We start from the raw sequence: 24,144 nt of genomic DNA, 5'->3' as shown, positions 1-24,144 counted from the left end.
TCTGTTCTCCTGGTCCAGGGAGAGAGAAAGCAGTCTGAGTAGAAGTGCTGTGGCAGGGGGTCAGGTGTTGACTGATACACACACGCGCGCTCGCACGCACGCACACGCACACACCACAGTCAAGAGACAGATAGCCCAGTCTGTGAAGCTGAAGTACAGGACCGGACAGAGGAGAGGAAGAGGTTCAGCAGTCAGCTAAATAAAAAGACATTGGACTGTGTGTTCATAGAGGACAGTGAAATAGACATATGATGGTGTGTTCAGTTAGAAGACAGTGAATGAAAAGACATGGATGATGGTGTGTTCAGTAGAGGGAAAGTACTGCAGCAAGACCCAGGAGAATAGAGTTGAATGTTGACGTGTGAAGCTGCATGATTAAATGCAGTGTGACTTGTCACAAGGAGGTGAGAAAGTTAGGAAGCACAAACACACACTGCTATCTCACCCTATTCTTACTCTTGTGCACACGCGCACGCGCGCACACACACACACACACACACACACACACACACACACACACACACACACACACACACACACACACACACACACACACACACACACACACACACACACACACACACACACACACACACACACACACACACACACACACACACACACACACACACACACACACTCCAGTTCATGCGTAAGACAGTTAGCACTCACTCACACATAAAGTAGATATTCAAGCTACCTTTCTGAAAAAAGTCGGTATTAATCAACTATTAGGCTTAAATGACCATACCATTGATCTGGCATGTTCGGTGCATTGACTACGACTCGCGTATGCTTGACGTTACTTTCCAAGGCATACGATCAGGGCAGGAATTTCAGGAAGGCCACGAAGGCCATGGCCGTCGTTGCCCCTCAGTTTGGCCTTGTGCCCCTCAAAAAAATGTCATGCCCTGAGGCCACAGTGGCCTTAATGCCCCAGCTGACTGACTGTACCACTTTCTCCTCTGTCTCTTTCTTGTCAGTATGTAGACAACAAGTGTCTCTGTCTACCTACTTGACACCTACATTCACTGCAGATAGTCTACATATCTCAATTCATTATTTCAATGGACTAAAATCTTGTTTTATTTGATGGCCTTTCTGCCCTAGCATTAGGCCTTTGTGCCCTCAAAAAATGGACAACACCAAACATGTTTACATTGCTAAAACAAGTGGGGAATTTAATGTTACAATTGCCTATAGGGTGCGTTGACCAACAGTGGACTGACGGTGGATGTCACAAATGTAATGTCTGCGTTGTACACACATTGTACAACCCATTTTACTGCTGCCAGGCTCCATGTTGTACAACCTAGCGTATTGCTACCAGGGTACACAGGTTGTCAAGGCGCACCGCTCCGATCCACACTGTTCAGAGGTCTAGCGTGGTCTAGCATAGTAAAATGTTTACTCATATGGGGGCGCTACAGCAGTGTTACAGCAGGGTTTAACAATTCAAATGGCCATACTTCAATGACCATTCGGTGATCAGCGCAATATTGGAACAGATTTTCAGGTTGCATACAGTAGAGTAGTGGGCTGAAAATCTAGTTAAAGATGTAGGCCTATATAATACAGAAATGTGTGAACAGAGCTGTGTTGGTACAATTAACTTAAATGAAATTGTCCTTTTGCTACCAAGGGAAATGGGAAATTACATTAAACTGAGTCCAATATGTTTGCGCCAAATTTGACTTGGAATGTCCCAACTTGACTGCAGAGTGCCCCTTATTGTTTTCTTATCATTTGATTTAGTTCAATGGGGTTTCTGTCTGGTGGCTTTGTTTGTGTTTAAGAATAGAGCCCCAGAACCAGCTGGCTGAGGCGCTATCTCTTTATGTGTGGGTGAGAGCTCTGTTATAAAGTAGACCGTGTCATAGTCTTTTAGGTGATTATAACATGTAAATGGTCTCTTTTAACCATTAAGACCTGGAACGCATCTGTGTCACTTTAGATTTCTTTGACTATTCAAAAATAGCAGATATACAAGCTCATAGCGCGGCACTCGCCGCGCTATGAGCTTTTAGATCTGCTATTTTTGAAAAATCTTGAACATTTTTTTTTTGGATTTTTTTCAAAAAACTGTTAGGATTTAGAAAACATTTTTAAGAATGGCCTCAGGTCTTAATGGGTTAAAATGTTATAATTAGTATGTATCATCCTAATTCTACCCTCTCTCTCTCTCTCTCTCTCTCTCTCTCTCTTTCTAGCCTCTATGGACCTGGCGGCCATTCCTACACTTCCAGGAAATACAAGCCTTACTGAGCAGTCACAACCACAGCCCACACTTGCCCCCTCTGAGAACCCAACTGCCACCACCACACACATTTCCCATAGCGCCACCATCACACCCACGGTCCATCCTGCCTCCAAACAACCACGCGTCACCACGCCTCCTCCAACCACTCCGCCACACGTCGCCGCGAGCTCACACGCGCCCACCACCCGCCAGACCTCTTCCTCTAGCCGTCCCGCTCATCCCTCCTCCACCCATCGCCCAAAGACCACCCACGTACCCACTTCTGCACCCACCACCCCTGAATCACCGGGCAAACTGCACCCAACAGAGACCGATGCCACCACTGCCATCATCCGCATCCAGTCCAGTTCGACCGCTAGCACCCACCGAGAGACCACCGTTTCCCCCGTCACCTCGCTCCCCTCTCCCCAGTCTGACGCACATCCCGACCTGACCTCCGGTCCAACGCACGCCGAGTCCACCTTCAGTCCACCAACCAAACCTCGCGTCGATTCCCCATCCCAACTCAACATGGATGATGGTAAGTGGATATAGTTTTCTATCTTGGTGCTTCCGTTTTTAAAAATGGTTTAAACATTTTTTATCCCACGGTTTTGTAACCCTTTTTCACCCGGTGCCAATTTTCTAAGTGATCCTGGGCACTACACTCCCCCCACAGCCTAGGGAGCCCAGGGCCGAGCTCATGCCTCCTTCAATGCATGAGAGCCAACTGACCTTCTTGTCACCTGACGGGGGGGACGGGGGGGGGGACGGGGGGTTCCCCGGTAGGACGTAGCGCGTGGAAGGAACACGTTATTCCAACCAGTTCCTTTCCCCTCCATCAGGCGCCCCGGCTGTCATGGGGGAGGCGGTATAGCGACCAGGATTACTACATGTTTTTTGTGAGGGTATTAACTACCCTAGGAGACACGGGGAGAACATGCAGACTCCACACAGAGTAGGCTTCTGTTTTTTTGTCTGCGTATACAGTATATTTACCACTGTATTATGACACAAGCAGAATTGAATTGAACAACAAAGCAAACGCTGTTCTTTGTTTTCCAACACAAGCCAGTTCTTGCCTCTAACACACACACACACACACACACACACACACACACACACACACACACACACACACACACACACACACACACACACACACACACACACACACACACACACACACACACACACACAATAACATTCACAAGTGAACACGTGCACTTCCCATCCACAACTTATAGAAGTGCCATCACCACCAACCACTCCACAATCAGGGCTCTGTTTGGTGGAGGGACAGAGACAGTCATGGGACTGCATGGAGCCTGGAGCGTTCTCTCTGTTCTTCGTCACTCCTCTCTTTCCCCTCTTTTCTTTTCTTTCCCTCTCATCTTCTTCACACACTTTGTCTGTCTTAGTGAATTGTTTATGCCATTCAATCCAGGAAAGCGTCGATGTGTCATTTTAGATGTCTTTGGCTGTTCAAAAATAACTCGTAGATCTGGATTTCTTTTTTAAACTCATGAAAAATGTGTGCAAATCTTTGAATATATATTTTTAAAAGCGAACATTTGTAACTCAAATCTTTGCTTCTGGGGGGTCCCAGGAACAAAACATTTTGAGATGGGCGTCCGCGGCCAAAGACATATCTAAAAATGCTTCCTGAATCCTATCAGTATGTTGCTATATCAGTGGTGCTCCAACCTTTCCATGTCAAGGACCCCCAAAATGATATGTATTTGGCCACGGACCCCCATCTCAAAATATGTTGTTCCGGGGACCCCCCAGAAGCAAAGATTTTAGTTTAAAATGTTCGCTTAATTTTTTTAAAATATATATATTCAAAGATTTGCACAAATGTTCACGATTTTTCAGAAATAGCAGATCTACAAGCTCATAGCGCGGCACTCTGTGACACGCTATGAGCTTGTATATCTGCTATTGTTGAATAGCCAAAGTATAACATAATGGATAAAGTGGTTACACAGATGCGTTCCTGCTGGTTTTAATGGGTTATTTTAGCTTGGATTCCGTTCTTCCTTTCGTTAGGCCATCATTCTTAATAAGAACGCTGTCTGGTTGAATAAAGTTTAAATAAACAAATACATAATCTCTTCGTTGCCTCTCTCCCTCTGAGGTTTTATTAGTTTAGGCTTGGAGATTTGCCTCTGCTGTATTTACAGTTTTACAATGTTGCGGTGCTTCTCGTTCTCGGTTCTTCTGGCACAAAAATAACTTGAGTGTACAAAACATGTGTCTCATAGCAACGTCCATCCATACATACGCACATACAAATCCGCAGATTAATACACATATACTTGTGCGTGCTCAGTGCTCACTCATGCGCTTGCCAAACACAGACATATGCACACATTCGGTTAAAGAGTTTCACGGTGATTATATCAACAGCGCTCACTCCCAGTGAAAACAACAAACAGTCGGCTGCTTCATTGATCTCCCCCGCAGCGCAATGAATGCAAGTAGAGACAGGTACGAGATGCAGACGTTTCATGCCAGAAAGAAGAACCTACTGTAGTGCTGCATGGTGCTGAGCTATTATAGTGAGAAGATTCACACAGATACATGCTGTTGTTCCAAGATGCAATACATCTTTAATTTAAGTTTCACACCTCTTCAACCCGTTCAATCCGGGAACGCATCTCTGTCATTTTAGATGTCTTTGGCTATTAAAAAATAGCAGATCTACAAGCTCATAGCGCGTAGGGATGGGTATATATCGATAAGACTCGACCCAATCCCTGTTCCCTGAGGGGAAAGTGTTTGTCGGTACCGTACTTCAAAATGAGTGGTAGATCTATTTTGAGTGTGTTAAGTCAAGCCAATAACCTCAGCTTTATCGTGTATTACCACCACCACCACCTTATATCTTTTATGGTACGGTTTGTTCAGGTTGGTGTGTGTGCTCTGCTGACGGTACCTCCTTTGTTTTATTCACAGCCACGGTGGTCCATGAGTCTGGCACTCCGGACCCCCTCCTAGCAGGTCTGGTGTCGGCTTTTATCATCACCGCCGTCATCATCACCCTGCTCCTCTTCCTCAAACTACGCCGAAGAGACAACCGCCCTGAGTTCCGCAGGCTCCAGGACCTGCCTATGGTGAATACATAAAGGATAAGGATAATTCCTTTTAACAGGTCGTTCATGAAAGTCCTTGCGGTCTTGTTTCCAATGAGAACCTGTGAGCAATTAGGGGTTAAGAGTCTTGCTCAGGGACAAATTTCATTTCATCGACGCATATGCTGACCTGGCTTGGAATCGAACCTGGGGCAACCAGGGCTTCTGGCTCCCTAGGCGGGTTCACTAACCATTCAGCTATGGCCGCCCCAATCCCTTCTGTGATATCCGTAAAGCGCTTTCATCACTGTTTCTCACTACCAAAGGGGGTTCTGTTATTGAGTCGTGCCAACCACTCCTACATTTGACCGCGTGTGTGTGTGTCCGTCCGTCCGTATGTTTGCGGAAGGCCTCAACATGTTTGTGTCTGGCCTCAACAGCTGCAGCTGATTGCAACACAAAGATGCAACCAGTTACACTAATTACACACAAACAGGAGTGCAACACATGCGCATAATGAACTCATCAAAGGCACCACTCACTTCACTCTGGGTGTGATTTTCTTTTTTAAATGACAATAGGCTCTATGCACAGCAGCCATATTATCACTTCCTTCACAGGTGTTACCAATGATACTAATGAAGGCTCTGTTCCATTTAGTCTAGCAAGGTGGTTTCCACGACCCCCATAACTCTGAGAGTTACACACCCATAAGGGGCCATTTGGAAGCCCATGAGGGTCCCTGGACCCCAACTTTAGACCCACTGGTGTAGCAGAGTGTTTCCAGTGAGCCAACATGCACACAATATCAGCAACCCTGACTCCGTTTGACCAGAATGGAACAGAGCCTTCATTAGTATCATTAGTAACACCTGTGAATGTCTTCATAATATGGCTGCTGTGAATAGAGCCTATTGGCAACAAAAGAAAAATATTTACACAGTCTGATCAGTTTGACACATGGGAAGCTTAGGTGTTTTTGTGGTTCTGACACTGGTGATAGGTCAGTGTAGATCTGTATCTATGTGGAGGTCAAATATTGCATGTATATGTATGCGTGTATGTATAGCATCTAAACACAGTATGTTTGCATGGCGAACCTGATGAGGCCTAGGGGCGAAATGCATTGTTCTTTGGCTTTACGATTAACCTATGTATGTTTCATGTGTTTCTTGTGTAGGATGACATGATGGAAGACACGCCATTGTCCATGTACAGCTACTAAACGGAGTGAAGAACTGAAGAACCCATATGCCACCGGGGGCATGCCTCAGTATTCTAACCAAGTCTCCTTTCCTTCACCTCTACAAAAAAAGAAAAAAAAGCACTGGGTAGGCGTAAGCAATTTCCTAGAAGGATCCCTCTGATTGCTTCCATTTATCCAGTGTTTCTAGAATAGAGTTGTAGGAAAGGGGACGATGGAGACGGCATTGGACAGTCAAGATGCCACACATTTCAAGGTCAACAGCTGCCAAAAGCTGCACCCAATTTTATTGTCTCTGTATAATAATTAGGCCAACAACAATCGACCACGTTCTACACAGGGAAGGCTCTATAACATGTTCGCCTTGAAAAGTTTGATCGGACTAAGTTGACCCAGATCCATGCTTATGCACGCACAGTCACCCACGAGGATGCTCTCATCAGCAGTGATCATCCATCACTGAATTAGCAGAATAGAAAAAAAATGCTTACGGCACCACTGGGACTAAACTAGCCCTGCAAGGCACTGATCTGAGAGCAGTGTTATATTTTCCCTATGCTGGTGGATGGAAGGGATTGGGGCAGGGTGACCAGAGACCATGGCCTCTTTGTACACAAAGCCCCACCGCTGGTGAAGTTTGAGGGGCCAGAGTAACGCGTTGAGACGGGGTAATAGTACGGCAAGTAGTAAGGCCTGATTCGAGTGTTATTGAGTTTATGTTTAAGCACTTTATGTTTAAAAGTGTGGCAGAAAAAGGAAAAATAATTGTGTGTTTGAGAGAAAGAGTGTGTGTGTGTGTGTGTGTGTGTGTGTGTGTGTGTGTGTGTGTGTGTGTGTGTGTGTGTGTGTGTGTGCGCACACGCATGAGTGTACGTGTTTTGTTTGTCTGTGTGTATGCGTGTACGTAGGATTTGCATATTTCTAAATGTGCATTCAAGGGAGTTATTTAATTGTTTTTATTGCTATAATTAAGGTCCTGCTGTCTTTAGGCCTTAAGCCTCATTTATACTCAGTCGCACAACGGTGTCAGTTGTTAGGAAAAGTGTCTGTTATTTATGACGAGCAACACCTGCGTGCGGCCGAGTATAAACGCCAATAAATACTCCTCTCTGACATCGGAAAATCTTCCTGTTCGGAAAGGCCTTTCCGAACTGTAGTTGGGAGAGTCAGGAGGAACATCTGGAGGTGCTACGGGTTCCGAGGAAAGGTTCCGAGACCGCCTCTTCGAAGCTCGGAACGACGTCGATTTGTAGTTCTATCACCTCCCTTTCCAAAGAAAAAGTTTGGATGTCGGAAGGAGTATGGATGGACCGCGCTTTAGGCTTTAGTGTGGACGTGTGTGTGTTTTTTTTTTCTTTCCTGAGGTCTTTAGCCCAGGAGAGTGCCTTGCGCAGGGTAGGAATGGCGCTCTTTATATTACCCAATTCATCTTCATTACATTCATAGACAAACCCTGTCTTACGAGTCATTTCCACCGCAGTGGTTTGATTCCCATACAAACAAATGCCCAGGGCAGGAGGGCTGTTTGGACTTGCCTCAGTTTGCACCTCTTAAGCAGACGCTGTCAGTCGTGTGACGACAGCTTTAGACCAGAATTGGCCAGTCTCCTTTCCACACAATGCAAGCATTGTCCAATGTATTGTAATTGCAACAAATGTTCATCTTAATGTTCCGCAGTACTTATGATAACATCACTTTACTTTTCAGAAATCACTGCAGTAAAGGCACGGTGATTAAATATCAGTCTAACCAGTTGTACACAGCAAATGTGTTCATTTCCTGTTAGAACATAACAGTGAAATCAAGTTATATGGGTCATACAAAACAATTTGTATCTCTGTATTGTCTTGAAAGCCTGCAGAAAGAAACTTTGACTTGTAATTTAATCACTATTTGTGAGCCATGTTTTTCCTTTTTTGTTCTTTACATGCAGGACAATACAATGACCCTCATATATTCACTACTTAAAGGGGAATACCACTCATTTTCAACATTGAACTATGTCTTGAATACACCTTAGAGCTGTTGTGTGGAAATAAGAAAAAAGCCCCCTCCCCTTCTATGTTGCCTTATCCAGTTCTAGGCAACATAGAAGGGGGGGGGGACTTTTTTCTTATTTCCACACAACAGCTCTAAGGAACTATGTATTAAAGACATAGTTCAATGTCGAAAATGAGTGGTATTCCCCTTTAATCCTTATTCGAACAGGAAAGATTATGCCTTTTTATGCTGTTGTTGACTGTATGTAAACACACTGATACATTGGCTACTGTTTATTTGAATCAAGCTTAGGGAGTGGAAATAATACCTGTGGTTATTTGCTTCTTTGTTCAATAACTAACTCCATCTGGCTATAAACTACAGTTTAGATTTATGTCGTTACAGAAAGGTCCCAATTGCTGCCCTGCATCTGATATTCCCTTTTATGAAGTGCCATATTTGTTCCTGAGAGGTTTTGCTCTCTGTTGTGGATCACGGAGTGATCTTTGATGTTTTATGATTAAAGCTATTTTTAAAAACATCCTCTGGGCTTTCTGATTCACATAAATAGACTTTCTTTTCATTGTTTGTTGTTGGAAATTCTTGTGAATTGCTCTTTGACACCAGCAGAGAGGAAAAACAAAGACACAATCACACAAACAGCACTTACGAAACCCTCGGCCCAGAAAAACCAAGCTCTTTTATTTCAACTTTTACAGACTTTTTATTGTCGGAGCCAAAATACAACACATTTCTTTTACGGACTGTACAGTGAATCAATGTACTACTTTGCGAGCAGCAGCTTAGTGCAACTCTTGGCAAATATCATACTACCGCAGTAGAAAGGCTCGATTCATCCTCTCAACAGTCATTAGTCACTATCTGGGCACAAACGCAAATAAATGACTTGTTTTCTTCATGAACGTCACTTCAATACTGTTCAATACTATTTCTGTACAAGGAACTTGTGTTTAGCACAAGTTTGTCAGAATACAACTGCCGTTCAGGAGGTAGAGTGGCCATTCGGGGAACCCCAACCATTTTTACACTCTCAGTGTTAACCCATTAAGACCGGGAAAGCATCTTGTGTCATTTTAGATGTCTTAGGCTATTTAAAAAATAGCAGATCTACAAGCTCAGAGCTTGTAGATCTGCAAAAAAAAAAAAAACGTGAACATTTTTGTTTTAAAGCGAACATTGGAACAACATATTTTGAGATGGGGGGTCCGCGGCTAAATACATAATTTTTAGATATGTATATGGCCAAATACATCTAAAAATTACACACAGATGCGTACCCGGTCTTAATGGTTAAATGATCGGTTAAATGAACACATACTATTTTGTATGTTGCCAATTACCGTACTCATAAGTGAAAGAGTCATTCTCCTTCACTGAGCTAAGGGAGAACCTGTGGTCACTCTGATCTCTAGAGGACACCCAACATCCTCCCTGCCTCCCGTTGCCTTTGTGGTGTAGAATGCATGGGGCAACACACTCCAAAGGTGGGTGTCTGGATACTGAAATATTCAACGCCAGGCCTGGCCCCACAGGTTGATTTTTTTTTTTGCTAATGGGTTTTTGCTTCATCTTTTCTGATCCTTTGTCTGAATTGTAAAGAAATAAAGTAGATCCATCCGTTTCCAATTTTGTTGAAGCATATAATATGGTAACGACAAAACACCAGAGACTCAACGACACTATTAAAGTACATAAACCAGTGGTTGTCAAATGTTTTTTATGTCAAGGACCTCCAAATGAATATGTATTTTGGCCACGGACCCCCATAGCTTTTGGCAGGGAATTGAACCGGGTACTCGCTGTCAGGCATTTGAGTCCATGTAGTTTGCGCTCCAAGACACTATCAGGGTGTCCCCCGTTGAAATGTTGACTTGTTTCAGATAATGCTTTCACACAGGGCAAGGATGGACTGTACTGTAGCTGAGAGAACAGGATTATTCCCATTGATACCTGGAACGCATCTGTGTCACTTTAGATGTCTTTGGCTATTCAAAAATAGCAGATATACAAGCTCATAGCGCGGCACCGAGTGCTGCGCTACGAGCTTGTAGATCTGCTATTTTTGAAAAATCGTGGAAAATATTTTTTTATATTTTTTTCCGAAAAATTGTTAGGATTTAGATTTTTTTTAGACGCTGCCTCAGGTCTTAATGGGTTAAAAAGACAAGTAAATATGTAGGTTCTTTTAGTGTCTGCCTGCGTCCTCTGACAGATCTTTCCCAGAATGCTGTGCAGTCTGGATCTGGAGTCTGGACATGTGGAGACAGTTACAGGAGATTATTCAAAGAGAACTCGCTGATATCGGGGTAGTTCTCAGCAGTTTCTGTGGCCTGATCTCTTTCAGCAGTCAGTCTTGTGAATGACCGGAGCAGCGGTGGAAAGGACATACTGTGCTGAGTAGGATCAGATAGGTACAGTATGTGTAAGTGGTTAACCTCAGTCCAATCAGATTCAGGAAACCTTCTTTGAAAAAAAAAGGTCATAGGTCATTAAGGCTAAGGTCAGCTCCCAATTGTTGGTTTCCCTCATCATCCAGAAGGTCATCCTCGTCATCCTCGTCGTCATCATCGTCATCGTCGTCATCCAGGTCACTGCCTGGACCTGCAATGCTGCCACTTTGCCTCGACTTGGTGCTCAGGCGTACATGTGGGACATCTTTTTGATGAGGAGCTGGCAGGGCACGAAGAACAGAGAAGAAGCAGTTAGTGTGTGTGTGTGCGCGTGTGCGTGCGCACGTGTGTGTGTGTGTGTGTGTGTGTGTGCGCGCGATAAAATCATCAAATTAGGCCGGGCTGTACAAATGGCTCTAGGAAACATTTAGAACACAGATCTCAATCTCTAATGGGAATGTTGACCCAAACAGTAAAAATCCTCCGTGTTAATTTCATTCAGAAGAGTGTACAAATGGAACCACGGGGGACCCACGAGGTCTTGGTTCCATTAGTACACTCTGCTGAGTTAAAGTAACACAAAGGATTTTACGCTGTGTTACAGTAAGTCTTTGAGGATATTAACCCATTGATACCTGGAACGCATCTGTGTTACTTTAGATGTCTTTGGCTATTCAAAAATAGTAGATATACAAGCTCATAGCGCGGCACCGAGTGCCGCGCTATGAGCTTGTAGATCTGCTATTTTTGAAAAATCGTGAAAATATTTTTTTTATATTTTTTTCCGAAAAACTGTTAGGATTTACATTTTTTTAAAGAATCGCCTAAGGTCTTAATGGGTTAACATGCGCACACAGTCACACTGGCGGACACACACACACACACACACACACACACACACACACAGAGGCACACATACACATTTGCAAGTAGGTACTACGTGCGAAGTCTGCAAACACACATATTTTGCAAGGAAGAGGTTGGCTTTGCAGAGATTGGTGCAGAGGAAATGAGAGCTTCTGTGTTCCGTCCCCAGGCAGGGAAACACATCAAGACCATAAACCGCTCTGCTTCTATATATGTATAGCCAGACCAAACACTCCTCACCTTCATCTGTTTCTCAACCTGTGGGCCAGGGAACACTAGGTGGGCCACGAGGGTATTGCAAGAGGGCCCCCAAATAATTGCCAAAACACCAGAGGTGGAAAGTAACTAAGTACATTTACCTTAAGTACTGTACTTAAGTACAATTTTGAGGTATTCGTACTTTACTTGAGTATTTCCAATTTCCAATACTTTTACTTCTACTCGACTGCATTTCGGATCCAAATATTGTACTTTTTCTCCACAACATTTATTTGAAAACTTACTTACTAGTTACTTTGTAGATTTTGATTATTATTACAAAACATACAATAACCACTTCAGCCCTATATACAATTCGGCCATTTGAAAATAGCCGATCTACAAGCTCACAATGCGTCGCGATGCGACGCATTGTGAGCTTGTAGATCTGCTATTTTCAAAAGATATTTTACACATTTTATACATTGGAGAACTTGTGAAATGGGACATTCTGCATAATGAGTACTTTTACTTTTTGTACTTTAAGTATATTTTGATACCAATACTTGTGTACTTTTACTCAAGCAAATTTTTAATTATGGACTTTTACTTGTAACAGAGTATTTCTACATTGCAGTATTGATACTTTTACTTAAGTAAAAAAAAGTGAGTACCGGTACTTTTTATACAACTGCAAAACAGTAGCATTTTAATGCTAATATAACTAATATAAAAAAATGGAAATGTAAAAAGAAAAAAAAAATGTTTTCATATACAGTACACCGGATAAATATGAACTTTATGTTAGTTCCATTGATCCAAGCCGGAACACAAACAAACATTATGTTCAAGTGGGCCCTGGTCCAGAAGAGGTCGAGAACCACTGCTCTATTGTTCTCCCCTCTTTTCATCTTTAAATCCCTCTCTCTCTCCCTTCAGCCCTTCCTCTCTCTGCCGCCGACGCGTAGCCCTTGTCTTCTTGCATCTTTCCGATATAAACCCACATCAACCTCTGCACTCATTGGTTGGTTAAACACCCAGACTGGTGGTGGTGCTCCAGTCCCCAGTGACTCATACGCTGTGGGGATGAGTCACAGAGAACGTTAGGGCACAGATGTGAGGGGGAGGGAGGGGAGGGGAGGCAGAGCAACATGTTCAATCCCGCTTAAAAAAAAAGAAATAAACCTCACTCATTTCTGCATCTCCCATCTGGTGAGCTGCCCATCTAAAGGACTGAGTGTATGCTCTGGTTGTTAACGTGTGTGTTTTATGTGCGGTACGTTTGTCATGGTAAAAGTGGGGGGGTAGGGACCATACAGAGGGGGTAGTAAAAAATATTAGTAATTGACTCACTATTAACACATTCACTGACATTGACATATCAATCACTGACATATCCGTGATTTAAAATCCACCCGTTCACCGCCATTCACGAATATGTCCGTGATTTGATTTGGGGGGGGGGGAAAGAGGTCCAGAACCCAAGATAACGTGATCTGAAGATTTGCTGCTCCATTCACTTCCTGGTTATCTTATTACTTTAAAATCCTGTATCTCGGCTCCTGTGTACTTTTTTTTTTACTATGTATTTTTTGCGAAACATGCTATTTTCAACTGGATATAATAAGAGAACGGTGAGGTCACGATGACATTTATTTTTTTCTTTCACGGATGCACAGTGATTTCCTCCGTGATTAGCAACCATCAGGGGATCGATCATACTGGAGATAAATATTCTGTGGATCTTGAAAATGTTGTCAGAATGCTTATAAATGCTGGCAGAAGCTACCTGCCAGCATTAGAAAGCCCCTGGCAGTGAATGTGTTAATTCATAATAAACGTATTGTGGCCTGATACGGGTTAAGAAGGACTAGGTAAGTACACGGTAAAATCATCAGTGTTGAATTAACTCGGAGAGTGCAGAAACGGAACCAAATGAACCAAAAATGACTTCACCTTCTAAGCAAGTCTTATGTAAATGACTAAACCACACCGTAATAACAAGGTTGGCGTCCATGCTTTCACCACGATTGACTCGAGTGCTCACCAATGTCTAGGTCATCGTCCAGCCATGAGAGGTCGTCTGAGCTGACCTCCGCCAAGCTAGGGGTGGGGCTAAAGTCCTCTGAGTCAGAGTCTGGCTCTGCCTCTTGAACTCTGACCCCTCTATCGCGGCTGCTGGGAACCGGGGCCGCTGGAATCATCGCTATAGGGTAGAGAAAACACTGGGTTTAAGTGCTTTATCATGGTGTGTGTGTTTATAGAGAGCGGGAGAGAGTCAGAGCATCAGCATGTGTGGGTCATTGTTGTCCATTTACCAGTGGTTCTCAACCTTCTCTGGGTCAGGGCCCACTTGAAAATCTCTAAAAGTGTCGGCGGCCCACCCATCTGACCACTTAACGCAGCAGCCAAAAGTGGTCAGATGGGTGGGCCGCGTACATTTTCAGAGCGTGTTTATTTTAATGATCAATTCATCGATTGTGTTCTAGTTTATGAATGAACACAGTATTGGTATTTATCACAATGAAAAGGTTTTAAATTAAAAATGCCTTTCTTTTTGATTTACAGATTATTTTTTCATATCAACTAAGCAGCATGTTCTCACCTGATGTGCGTTGGGACATTAAAGGCGTGGGTTGGTGTGGGTTCTCTCTGAGAACCACATTCCTGACCTCATCTTTGAGTTCCGCCACAGTCGCTCTGTTGACAGAGGCAATGGCCATTAGGCAAAAACATTGACGCACAAACACACCCAAGAACAGACACAGGTTCACACACAAGCACATGCACACGCCCACACACACACATTTGTATTACTATACTTGTGAGGACATCAACATTTTAGGAAGCCAATTTTATGATTGATTTATGATATTTGTGGGGCATTTTTAACCGCAAGTCTAAAGCCGGAAAATAGCAGATATACAAGCTCACAACGTGTCGCAGCGCGACACGTTGTGAGCTTGCAGATTTTACGGTGTTTGACATCGCCGTACAACTAAGTATAAAATAGGGGGAAATCTAACCCCAACCCCCTAAACCTAACCTCTAAATATCTAATCCTAAACCTAACCCCAACCTGAATCTTCTAATCTAATTGTAAACGTATTTACTAAAAATGATTTCAACCATAAAACAACAATTTTTCTCACGAGGACCAGGTAAAATGGTCCTCACAACATCTATTCCTCAAATTCTACTATACTTGTGGGGACGTTTGGTCTGCACAAGTATAGTAACACACACACACACACACACACACACACACACACACACACACACACACACACACACACACACACACACACACACACACACACACACACACACACACACACACACACACACACACACACACACCTGATCTGGTGGACCTCTTGCTGTGTGTGAGTGTGCTGTAAAGCGGTCTTGGCCACGTCCAAGCTATGTGTTCTGTAACCATCTGTGAGCTCCTCTAGCATCTGGGCCGACGTGAAAAAGAACAAATCAGAATGAGAATCAATTTATTGAACATGTATCTTTGCACAAGTTGCTGACGTTAGTTCAGACTGGAGGGAAAAAAAGAAGACAGACACACACGCACACACACACACACACACACACACACACACACACACACACACACACACACACACACACACACACACACACACACACACACACACACACACACACACACACACACACACACATCCCCTCTTGTAGACGGATAGTCTCCTGCAAAGCCACGCTGCTGTAATAATACTGAAATCGTCTGTGGCTGTGACTGTGTGTCTGTGTGCCCAAATATGGACAAGCCCAACAACAGCGCAAATCTGCGTTGTTAGGCAACGGTTCTGTTGTGATGTGTGTGACGTTTAGCGAGAGAGAGACAGAGAGAGAGAGAGGAAGGGAGGGAGAGGGAAAGAGAGAGACCAGAGCTCAATCAATGAGAGAAAAGGGAGTGAATGGGGAATGGCTGTGTGCAAATTTAGTCCAGCGGTTTGCAAGTTTAGCTCCGAGTCTGGACACAGGTACACAAAGACAGCTAGCCTTTTGCTGCCTTTTGTTTTTTGCCGATATTATTGATCCCTGTGGGGATCAACAATATCGGCCTGGCGGAGACAATAAATCATGTCACAACAACAAAGGACCTGACATATAGAACAAAAGACTTGTTCTGGTCAGGATTCTCAGGAACCAAAAACACAGAAAATGTTTTAATATTAACTGTAGAATAGAGGAACAAATATAAATAAAGAAGAAATCTACGGTGACTTTATGCCGTGGTAAGCAGGCATGGAGGGGTATTTACAGAAGTCAAATACAGACAGATTATTATGTCGTGCCAACAAAGTACTGCATTAGAGTGAAGCACTGTGTCCAGTTTACCTTACAGCTACGTTCGTACTGCCTCCTGGACTCCCTTCCCTCCGACTGCTGCAGAAACACATCCTCCTCCTGTCGCCCTGGCACAGGGGAAAAGGCAAAGGGGGGGTTAATAATAATCATAATAATTAAGAACCTTATTTGTATATACCACACTTAGCCACATGTGTATGCACTTGATCTCTTCTATGCTCTAATTCTCTATCTATCTTTTAACCGCATTGATGAGCCTGGACAACAAAGAATTTCACCCATGTCACTTGTAATGTGATGTGGCAATAAAGATTGATTCTGATAGTATCTTTCATGCATAGAATGATGTGGCAATAAAGATGGATTCTGATAGTGTCTTTCATACATAGAATTATGTGGCAATAAAGATTAGATTCTGATAGTGTCTTTCATATATAGAATACAGAGTGCTTTACAAGCAATGCTAGGAAAGGTGCACATTTAAAGACAACGACATCAAACAAAACAACAAAGCAAATAAACTAGGGCTGGGACTTTAACTGATTAATGTAGATTAATTAATTACAGAAAAATAACGCAATTCAATTTTAATCGCGCTTAGTTTTTCACTCTTGCTGGACGAGTTTCATGCGTACCGATCATACCAGTGCAACAACCAACAGACAACAAACCCCAGTGCACGCAATGGGAGAAGACGCCGGTCAGACTGCTTTGTTTGGCCCTGTGGATAGGAAATTTAGATTTTGATGGCATTGATCTGTTGGTCTGTTTAGTACCACCTTGATAAAAAAACAACAACTATATTTTGTTGCTTAAACTTATGTATTCGCTCATTGATTCACTCACATACCAAAATCAGTTTTAACTGAAAAGAAATTGCTTCTCAGGTCAAATATTAATATGCGATTAAACATGCGATTTATTTCGATTAATTAATTAGAAAGTCTCTAATTCATTAAAAAAAATGTATGGAGTCCTAGCCGTAAAACAAATAACTGTTTTGTGTACGGGAAAAAAACAACCAAAAAACAATGGTGGTTATGTTGTAACAAAAGGAACATTCTTAACCAAGTAGGAACAAGTGATTTACAGTGTACATGTTCAATATCAATGTCATGAGCAGGACTGAGCTTGCCCTTGTTGCTATACAGCCCAGTGTTGGCATTAGGACATGTACAGTCCTGTAGAATCAATATCTGCGTGTGTGTTGGTGACGCACTTAGCCGAGTTTTAAGCTGGTCCACCTCTCGCCGTAGCTGCTCCAGCTCCTCTCTGCGGAGCTTTGAACTGAAACTGGGGGAAAGCAAATACATTATGAAACAAGTCTAACAGTCGAAAAGCCCCGCTAGCAGACCTTAGAAGCTTGTGCTGCTCCATAACCACATGAACCCCAACGTCCCGGGACATGTCATAATAGACAAACATTTGGCAGAAATAGGCAAACGTAGCAGAAGAAGAGCCACGGGGTCATAATTAGGGTTTATTAACTATTTCATAGCAACCCACCTATTTAATTTTGAGATATCTTGTTCGGGACCTGAGGTGTCTTTTCTGATGGGGCACAGCCCTACCAGATGAAGGTGGTGTTTACAGTAATACAGCAGTGTTGATTTCGTCGACTAAAACTATGACGAAAAATGTTCGTCAACTACCTTTTTTCACTGCCGAAAACGAAATAAAAACTTAGCTATGATGACTAAAACTAAGACTAAATATATTGACAATTTTGTCAACAAATAAAAACTACGGACTACGGACGTTTGGCTCTTAGGCAATTTCACTACTATCAGTCAAAATCTAAGAAAGTCTAAACAAAATGTAATATGGCACTTGGAGTTGCTAGGAAATGTATTGCAATAACATGGAAGTCTGATTCCCTCCTCCTCACATTGCAAGATGGTTCTCAGGAGTGAACCGTTCCTCTTCAGAAGATCTTCTGAGAAATGGGTCTTTGGTTGGCATCTACACTTATCTCAGTCTAGATCTAGTATTTCTTGAAGCTACGTAATATCTATTCAGTACATTTGTCTCTTCTTCTTGTTCTTTTTTTTGTACCCATTATACCCGTAAGTTTTATTTCTGATTGTTTGTTATGGTTTATCTGTGTTGTCCTTTATGTATGTGGGTCTGTATGTGGGGAGGCGGGATGGATATGGGGGGGTTGTATGTGTACTATGCTTTGTGAAGAAAATTAAATGGCACAGTTTGGGCTGTAACCTTTAAACCGAATAAGTTCCACCATCTTGAAGAATGTCTCAATTCATAAATTGTCATCCTTAGAGCCCTGTCGCTAGTGGGGCTAGACGTGCATTTCGTTTTTTTTCTTGTTTTTAAATAAACACCCATTTAGCCAAAGCTGACAGCAAAAAAAACCGAAAACAACAACTTGACACCCTGTGATTAACAGGAAACTTTGAGACCTCAGTGGAACAAGCTGCTTCCCCGTCACTCAGCAGAACAGATCTCACTGAACTGAAACCATCATCACACACTCAACAGCTCCGCCCCCCAGCCCAACTCACCTCTCCTCCGGGTTGCCTAGCGATGTGGCCCTGCTGATTTGTCCCCGGAGGCTGCTCAGCTCGCGTCCAACCTCTTGCCTCCATCGCTCCATCTGTCTCTCCGCTTCCGGACACTGTCGGCTCCTCTCCTCATCCCGCTGCCGCTCCTTTGACTCCTCACGTAGCCTGTGAACCTCCTCTGGGCAAGGGGGGGGCAGGAAATTGCCATGACAGCACAACTGTTCTTCCTTTACTAACTTTGAGGCTGAGTTTGATATCGTCGCTCACGGATAGAAGCCTCCTATCTCCAGAATGCCCTACTCGATCATACTACAGCGTCACACATATCAAATTCAAAATTCAAAATTCAAAACAGCAGATCGACGAGCTCAAAACGCGTCGCTTTGCGCCGCGTTTCAAGCTTGTCGATCTGCTACTTTTGTTGTTTTTGAATTTTAATCCTGAAAAGACATGAGGTTTGCACCCGACCGAGACGATATAATTCGGAATTATTCGTGTAACCACTTGAGCCCTAGCATATCCCTATTCTGGAGGAACATTGGCTGAAAACAGCAGATCATCAAGCTCATAAAGCACCGCAACGCGTTTGAGTTTGTACATTGGCTATTTTCTGTGAAGAAATTTGGTGCAGAAAAAAGAAAAAGAGCGCACCTAGCACAGTGCCAACTAGGGTCTGTTTTACAAAGTATAGTGTGTTCAACTGGTTAAGACTTTTTTTGTATCTTCATCGTTTGCCTTCGGTTTTACTGTAATGAATTAAAAATAAGACAAGACAAGACTATAAATACTGCAATCAGTGTGATTCATGTTATTAAATGGGTTGTACATGGAACCAGGTGGAATCTGATGACTCAGCGATCAGATTGATGAACAACGATTCCTTTCATCTAGTTCACAGGAGCAGGTGTCAGGTGTTAAAGGAGAATTTCGCCCACACGTTATTCTTACCTTTATTATGACGTTATGATATCCTAGGAGGACGCGCGGTACAGTGCAGAAATCACTCCATAACTCCATAACGGATCCGCCACAGTTAAAAACCTGCGCCTACAGTGAGAGAACACAATGCAACTAGTTGTTCTTGAATGCGCTCGACCGTAAGCCGCGCTTTCACGACACTTCCGGTTGGGCGCCGGGAGTGCAGGTGCAGGCGCAGGTTTTTAACTGTGGCGGATCTGCTATGGAGCTATGGGATTTCTGTACTGTACCACTCAGGGGCGCCGATTTATGTCCACGCTTTAGGTGCGCAATGTGCGGCCAGTGCGTGCGCGCGCACAGCAAAATGTGTGGTTATTTTCCGGGTTTGTTACCTTTTTGTTTGTTTTTTGTTACTTTAATGCGGTTCATTCGGTTAATTTGGTACACAAAATGTACTCCATGAAAACTCCATGAAAAACCCAATTTTGTGATGGGTTTGTGATGGGTGCTCGTCATTTCCCCTGGGTGCTTTAGCCCCGAGGCACCCACAGTATCGGTGCCCTTGGTACCACTCATCCTAGGATATCATAACGTCACAATAAAAAGGTAAGAATAACGTGGGGCGAAATTCTCCTTTAAAGAGAGGACACTGTCACCCTGTCAGTAATCGACCGAGCTAAGAAGTCTAACCACCACCGCAGGGCAAGTTACCTTGTAGTATCTGGATGAGACGTTGTTGTGACTGTCTTTCCATGTCAATGTCATGGAGTTTCTGGGTAAGGGACTCAATCACCTTAGATAAGGACATAGGGAGAGCAAGTTCTGAAATTCTGTCTTTGACATCTTAACAGTAGAATGAATGATATGAACAGACACACACACGCACCTGACTCTGTATCTGGACCTGTGACTGGATAGCCGTTAGGTCTGCCCACTGCACACCAGGGCCGAGGGATGAGGAAGGCTGTTGGGCAAGTGGGGGGAGAGGAAGGGGAGGAGGATCCAGACTGGAACCAGCAACCACCTCCCTCACAGGGAACAGATCTAATGAGCAAGAAAAGGTGGGTTGAAGGATGATGATGATGATGATGATGAGCATAAAGGCTTTAGACAGAAGAAAAGGACAACACCGCCAAGCTTATCTGGGGCCAAGGCCAGTGGTTCTCAAACCTTTTAGCTTAAGACCCAAAGGAGAGATTGGACGTTTGCTCGGGACCCAAACTAGTGAAAATAGCAGATCTATAAGCTCACAACGCATTGCTTCGCGCCGCGTTGTGAGCTTATATAGATCTGTTTTTATGGAAATTATTTTATTTTATTTATTGATATACTTAAGAAAAATGTTGGAATAGTTTTTAATTGATGAGAAGTTGTGTTTTTTTTTTGTTTAAACTTTTTAAAATCTTTTGAAATTATACAGTATATATTGTTTTTAAATGTAGGAAACAGACAAAAAGGGGGATATTTACTCGCAACCCATAAAAATTGGTCCGCGACCAAAACATGGGTCCCGACCCACTGTTTGGGAAACAGCGATCTCTAGGCTATGCCCGGAAACCTTAAGTGCTGGTGGTTAGACACAAATAGGTAATTTCACATTTCTCAGAAACCTCAAATATTCTGATTAGCCCACCTTCTCTTCCTCTGGAGAATTTCCCTGGTGAGGTCAGTCTCTCCTGTGTGAAGATAGAAGATTTAATAAAAACACAGCTGAAAGTCTGGGGATTTCTAATCTTTGGCTTCTTGTCAAAAGGCCATTTCAATGCAAGAGTTCTGAGACAACACTAACTTTTCCTTGTTGAGGTTTAGCGGTGTTATAGTGCCATCTACTGGGAGATCAGTGTGATGACTGCTTACAGTCACAGCATACTAGCCTGGTTCCAGACCAATCTGCCATTGCAAAAACTATTTGCCCTTTACTTGGCAGATTAGGTCTGGCCCCTCTCAATAGAGATTGTATTTCTCTCCCTCCAAAGTTGTGAGGGAAAAATCAGGGCCCAGTATGCAAATGTGGGGCGGGTTTATCACCAGAGGCATTTTTTGAATTTGCCCCTCGGAAATGCAGGTTCCACATAGAGATTCCAGACTAATATCTACACAGTGATATTAGTCTGGCCATGCCAGGCTAACAGCATACCTCTCTTCTGGCTCTAGCCTGCTTCTGTTCTGACAGCATGTATGCATGCCTTGTGTAAACGTTTTTTTAACGTGTTTTCAATGCTTGTAATGGCGTTTTTAAAGGAGGAGTTCACCCAAAAAATGACTTATTTTCTATAAATTGCACACCCTATGAAGACTTGAATCCATGGATTCTTTTTTGTTTTTGTCGCATTCCTAAGCTAATAATTTGATTCCCGTCTCCTACCGGCTAATGTATCCGGTACGAGACACAAAATAGATTATTTGTGTCTCCTACCGGAAATACACACGGTCATCAAATTATTGTCTTAGGAATGCCACAAAAACTAAAATAAATCCATGAAATCAAGGCTTCATGGGGTGTGTAATTGATAGAAAATAAGTATTTTTTGGGTGAACTCCTCCTTTAATGTTGAATCACCATGGTCCGCAATATGTCCGAGGCATCACTCACTCCAAGGTGTCAATTGTCCCCTGACAAATACTGCCGCTTGGTCAAGTGACATCTTGGGGGGATGGGAATGTGTAGTCCAAAAATAGTTTTTCCAGCATACTTTCCTTCTGACAATGATGATTTCCTGTGCAATTAGCATCTGCTAATGCACAAAACATAAATGAAAAATGATTCAGTATTCCAATTCAAACTCACCTTCATTTTGGCCACACTACCATCTGTTGATGACAGGAAAGAGCTCAGCTGAGTGTCCCAGTTCATTCTAGAGCTGAATAAAAAAAGACAGAACATGTAGAGCAAAGTGATTTGTTAATTTTTTACCTTTTCCATGCTCTGTATTTTGACAGCGTCATGTATCTGTGCTGCCTCTAGCATCGACCTTGCATTAGGAATCATTGGAAAACTGATACAGTAACTCGAGAGGAGTTTTGCGGGCGCCAGGTGAAGAAACAAACCAGTTGAGATCTTTGACACTACTGGACAGATTAAATTTTAACAAGCCTACTGCTATATTATGACTTATCAGCAGAATGTAAGAAGTGGAAATTAGTCCTCTGCATGGATCTAACGGTCCCATCCTATGAGGAGCAGTGCAGTGGTCACTGAACAGCGGTTCTAAAAGTGAGGAGTCAGGGACACGTGACGCTTTGCCAGGAGGATCAAACCCACAGAGAACCTTGTGGTTCCCAGGGGACCGCTCCAAGCCTCCAAAGATGTCTATGTACTGCCCGAGATATTATATATTTATGTCGGTCCTAAACCACTATTCTTCTGCCTGCACATACGTCATGTCCTTGAACAAGCGAATAGGGGAAGGGGAAAGGGGATCAATGTCACGTGATGCCTTTGTTTGACCCGGAGAAGCTGACTCCCAGCGTCGGGTCAAACAAAGGTGCTTATTGGTCAAAAACCCGGATGTGTGTCTCAAAGAATAAAACTACGTCACAACAACCACACAAGTGTTTTATGTTATAATATTATCATATATAACTTTTCCCCGAATCCCCCTTTTTGTTGTTTATTAATGAATACTTGATTAACAGTTTGAAAATAGTAGTATAGTGGTACAATAGGCTCTATGCACAGCAGCCATATTATCACTTCCTTCACAGGTGTTACCAATGATACTAATGAAGGCTCTGTTCCATTTAGTGTAGCACAGTGGTTCCCACGACCACCATAACTCTGAGAGTGTACAGAGTTACACACCTGTAAGGGGCCATTTGGAAGCCCATGAGGGTCCCTGGACCCCAACTGTAGACCCACTGATGTAGTGTAACAGAGTGTTTCCAGTGAGCCAACATGCACAATATCAGCACCCCACCCTGACTCTGTTTGACCAGAATGGAACAGAGTCTTCATTAGTATCATTGGTAACACCTGTGAATGTCTTCATAATATGGCTGCTGTGAATAGAGCCTATTATACAACGATGCTAAAAGGATAACACAAAAAGGGCTTGTTTCCATTGTGGTACTGGTCCTATGTGTGGTCCTTCTCCCCTTCTGGGGTCATAGATACGCTTCTACGTAACCTAAGATCTGTACTTGCAAAACACACACTGATTTTAAAATAGCTAATGGTAAAATGTGCCAACTTGCTCTGTTTCTTTAATAATCTGCAAACTGCTCTGCACTTAGTCTAGCAGAGCCTAGGCAGACGTTGTATAATACGATAATACGTCGTATACGTGGAATGGTGACTCGGGTGCTAATGTAGTAAATGTTTGTATTTCATAAATACATGGATAAAGCCAGGGTAAGTAATAATAATAACATACTCACCGACCGTGCT

General features: G+C 43.1%; 2 protein-coding genes across 2 annotated transcripts in view; one reads left to right on the top strand and one right to left on the bottom strand.

Annotated features, from left to right (window-relative positions):
* The window catches only part of LOC311052344 (uncharacterized protein), a 19,149-nt gene extending 9,002 nt beyond the window's left edge, over positions 1-10,147 (top strand). Inside the window, exons 3-5 of the mRNA XM_084067244.1 lie at positions 2,211-2,780; positions 5,201-5,358; positions 6,497-10,147. Coding sequence (XP_083923370.1) covers positions 2,211-2,780; positions 5,201-5,358; positions 6,497-6,541 — 773 coding nt within the window. The 3' untranslated portion in view covers positions 6,542-10,147. The remainder of the gene's footprint in view (positions 1-2,210; positions 2,781-5,200; positions 5,359-6,496) is intronic.
* LOC311052343 (uncharacterized protein) lies at positions 6,870-24,144 on the bottom strand. The gene is made up of 12 exons (XM_084067243.1): positions 24,139-24,144; positions 22,546-22,618; positions 21,391-21,433; positions 20,644-20,801; positions 20,469-20,550; positions 18,840-19,017; positions 17,537-17,610; positions 16,348-16,424; positions 15,337-15,437; positions 14,582-14,676; positions 14,024-14,182; positions 6,870-11,191 (listed from the first exon to the last, which is right to left on the bottom strand). The coding sequence occupies exons 2-12, from the start codon at positions 22,609-22,611 to the stop codon at positions 11,001-11,003; spliced, it is 1,224 nt and encodes a 407-aa protein (XP_083923369.1). The 5' UTR covers positions 22,612-22,618; positions 24,139-24,144; the 3' UTR covers positions 6,870-11,000.

This window comes from Gymnoscopelus microlampas (genome assembly GCF_963454915.1).
Source record: "Gymnoscopelus microlampas genome assembly, chromosome: 9".
NCBI lineage: Eukaryota > Metazoa > Chordata > Actinopteri > Myctophiformes > Myctophidae > Gymnoscopelus > Gymnoscopelus microlampas.
Note: the sequence above shows the minus strand (reverse complement) of the source record. Positions and strands in the feature narration are given on the sequence as shown.

Excerpts from the sequence above, each read along its gene's own strand:
- LOC311052343 (XM_084067243.1), bottom strand. The coding sequence starts at position 22,611 with ATGAACTGGGACACTCAGCTGAGCTCTTTCCTGTCATCAACAGATGGT. Across the intron at positions 16,425-17,536 it reads CCAGCTTAAAACTCGGCTAA|GGCGACAGGAGGAGGATGTG; the intron begins GTGCGTCACCAA and ends CCCCTGTGCCAG. Across the intron at positions 15,438-16,347 it reads AGTACGAACGTAGCTGTAAG|ATGCTAGAGGAGCTCACAGA; the intron begins GTAAACTGGACA and ends ACGTCGGCCCAG.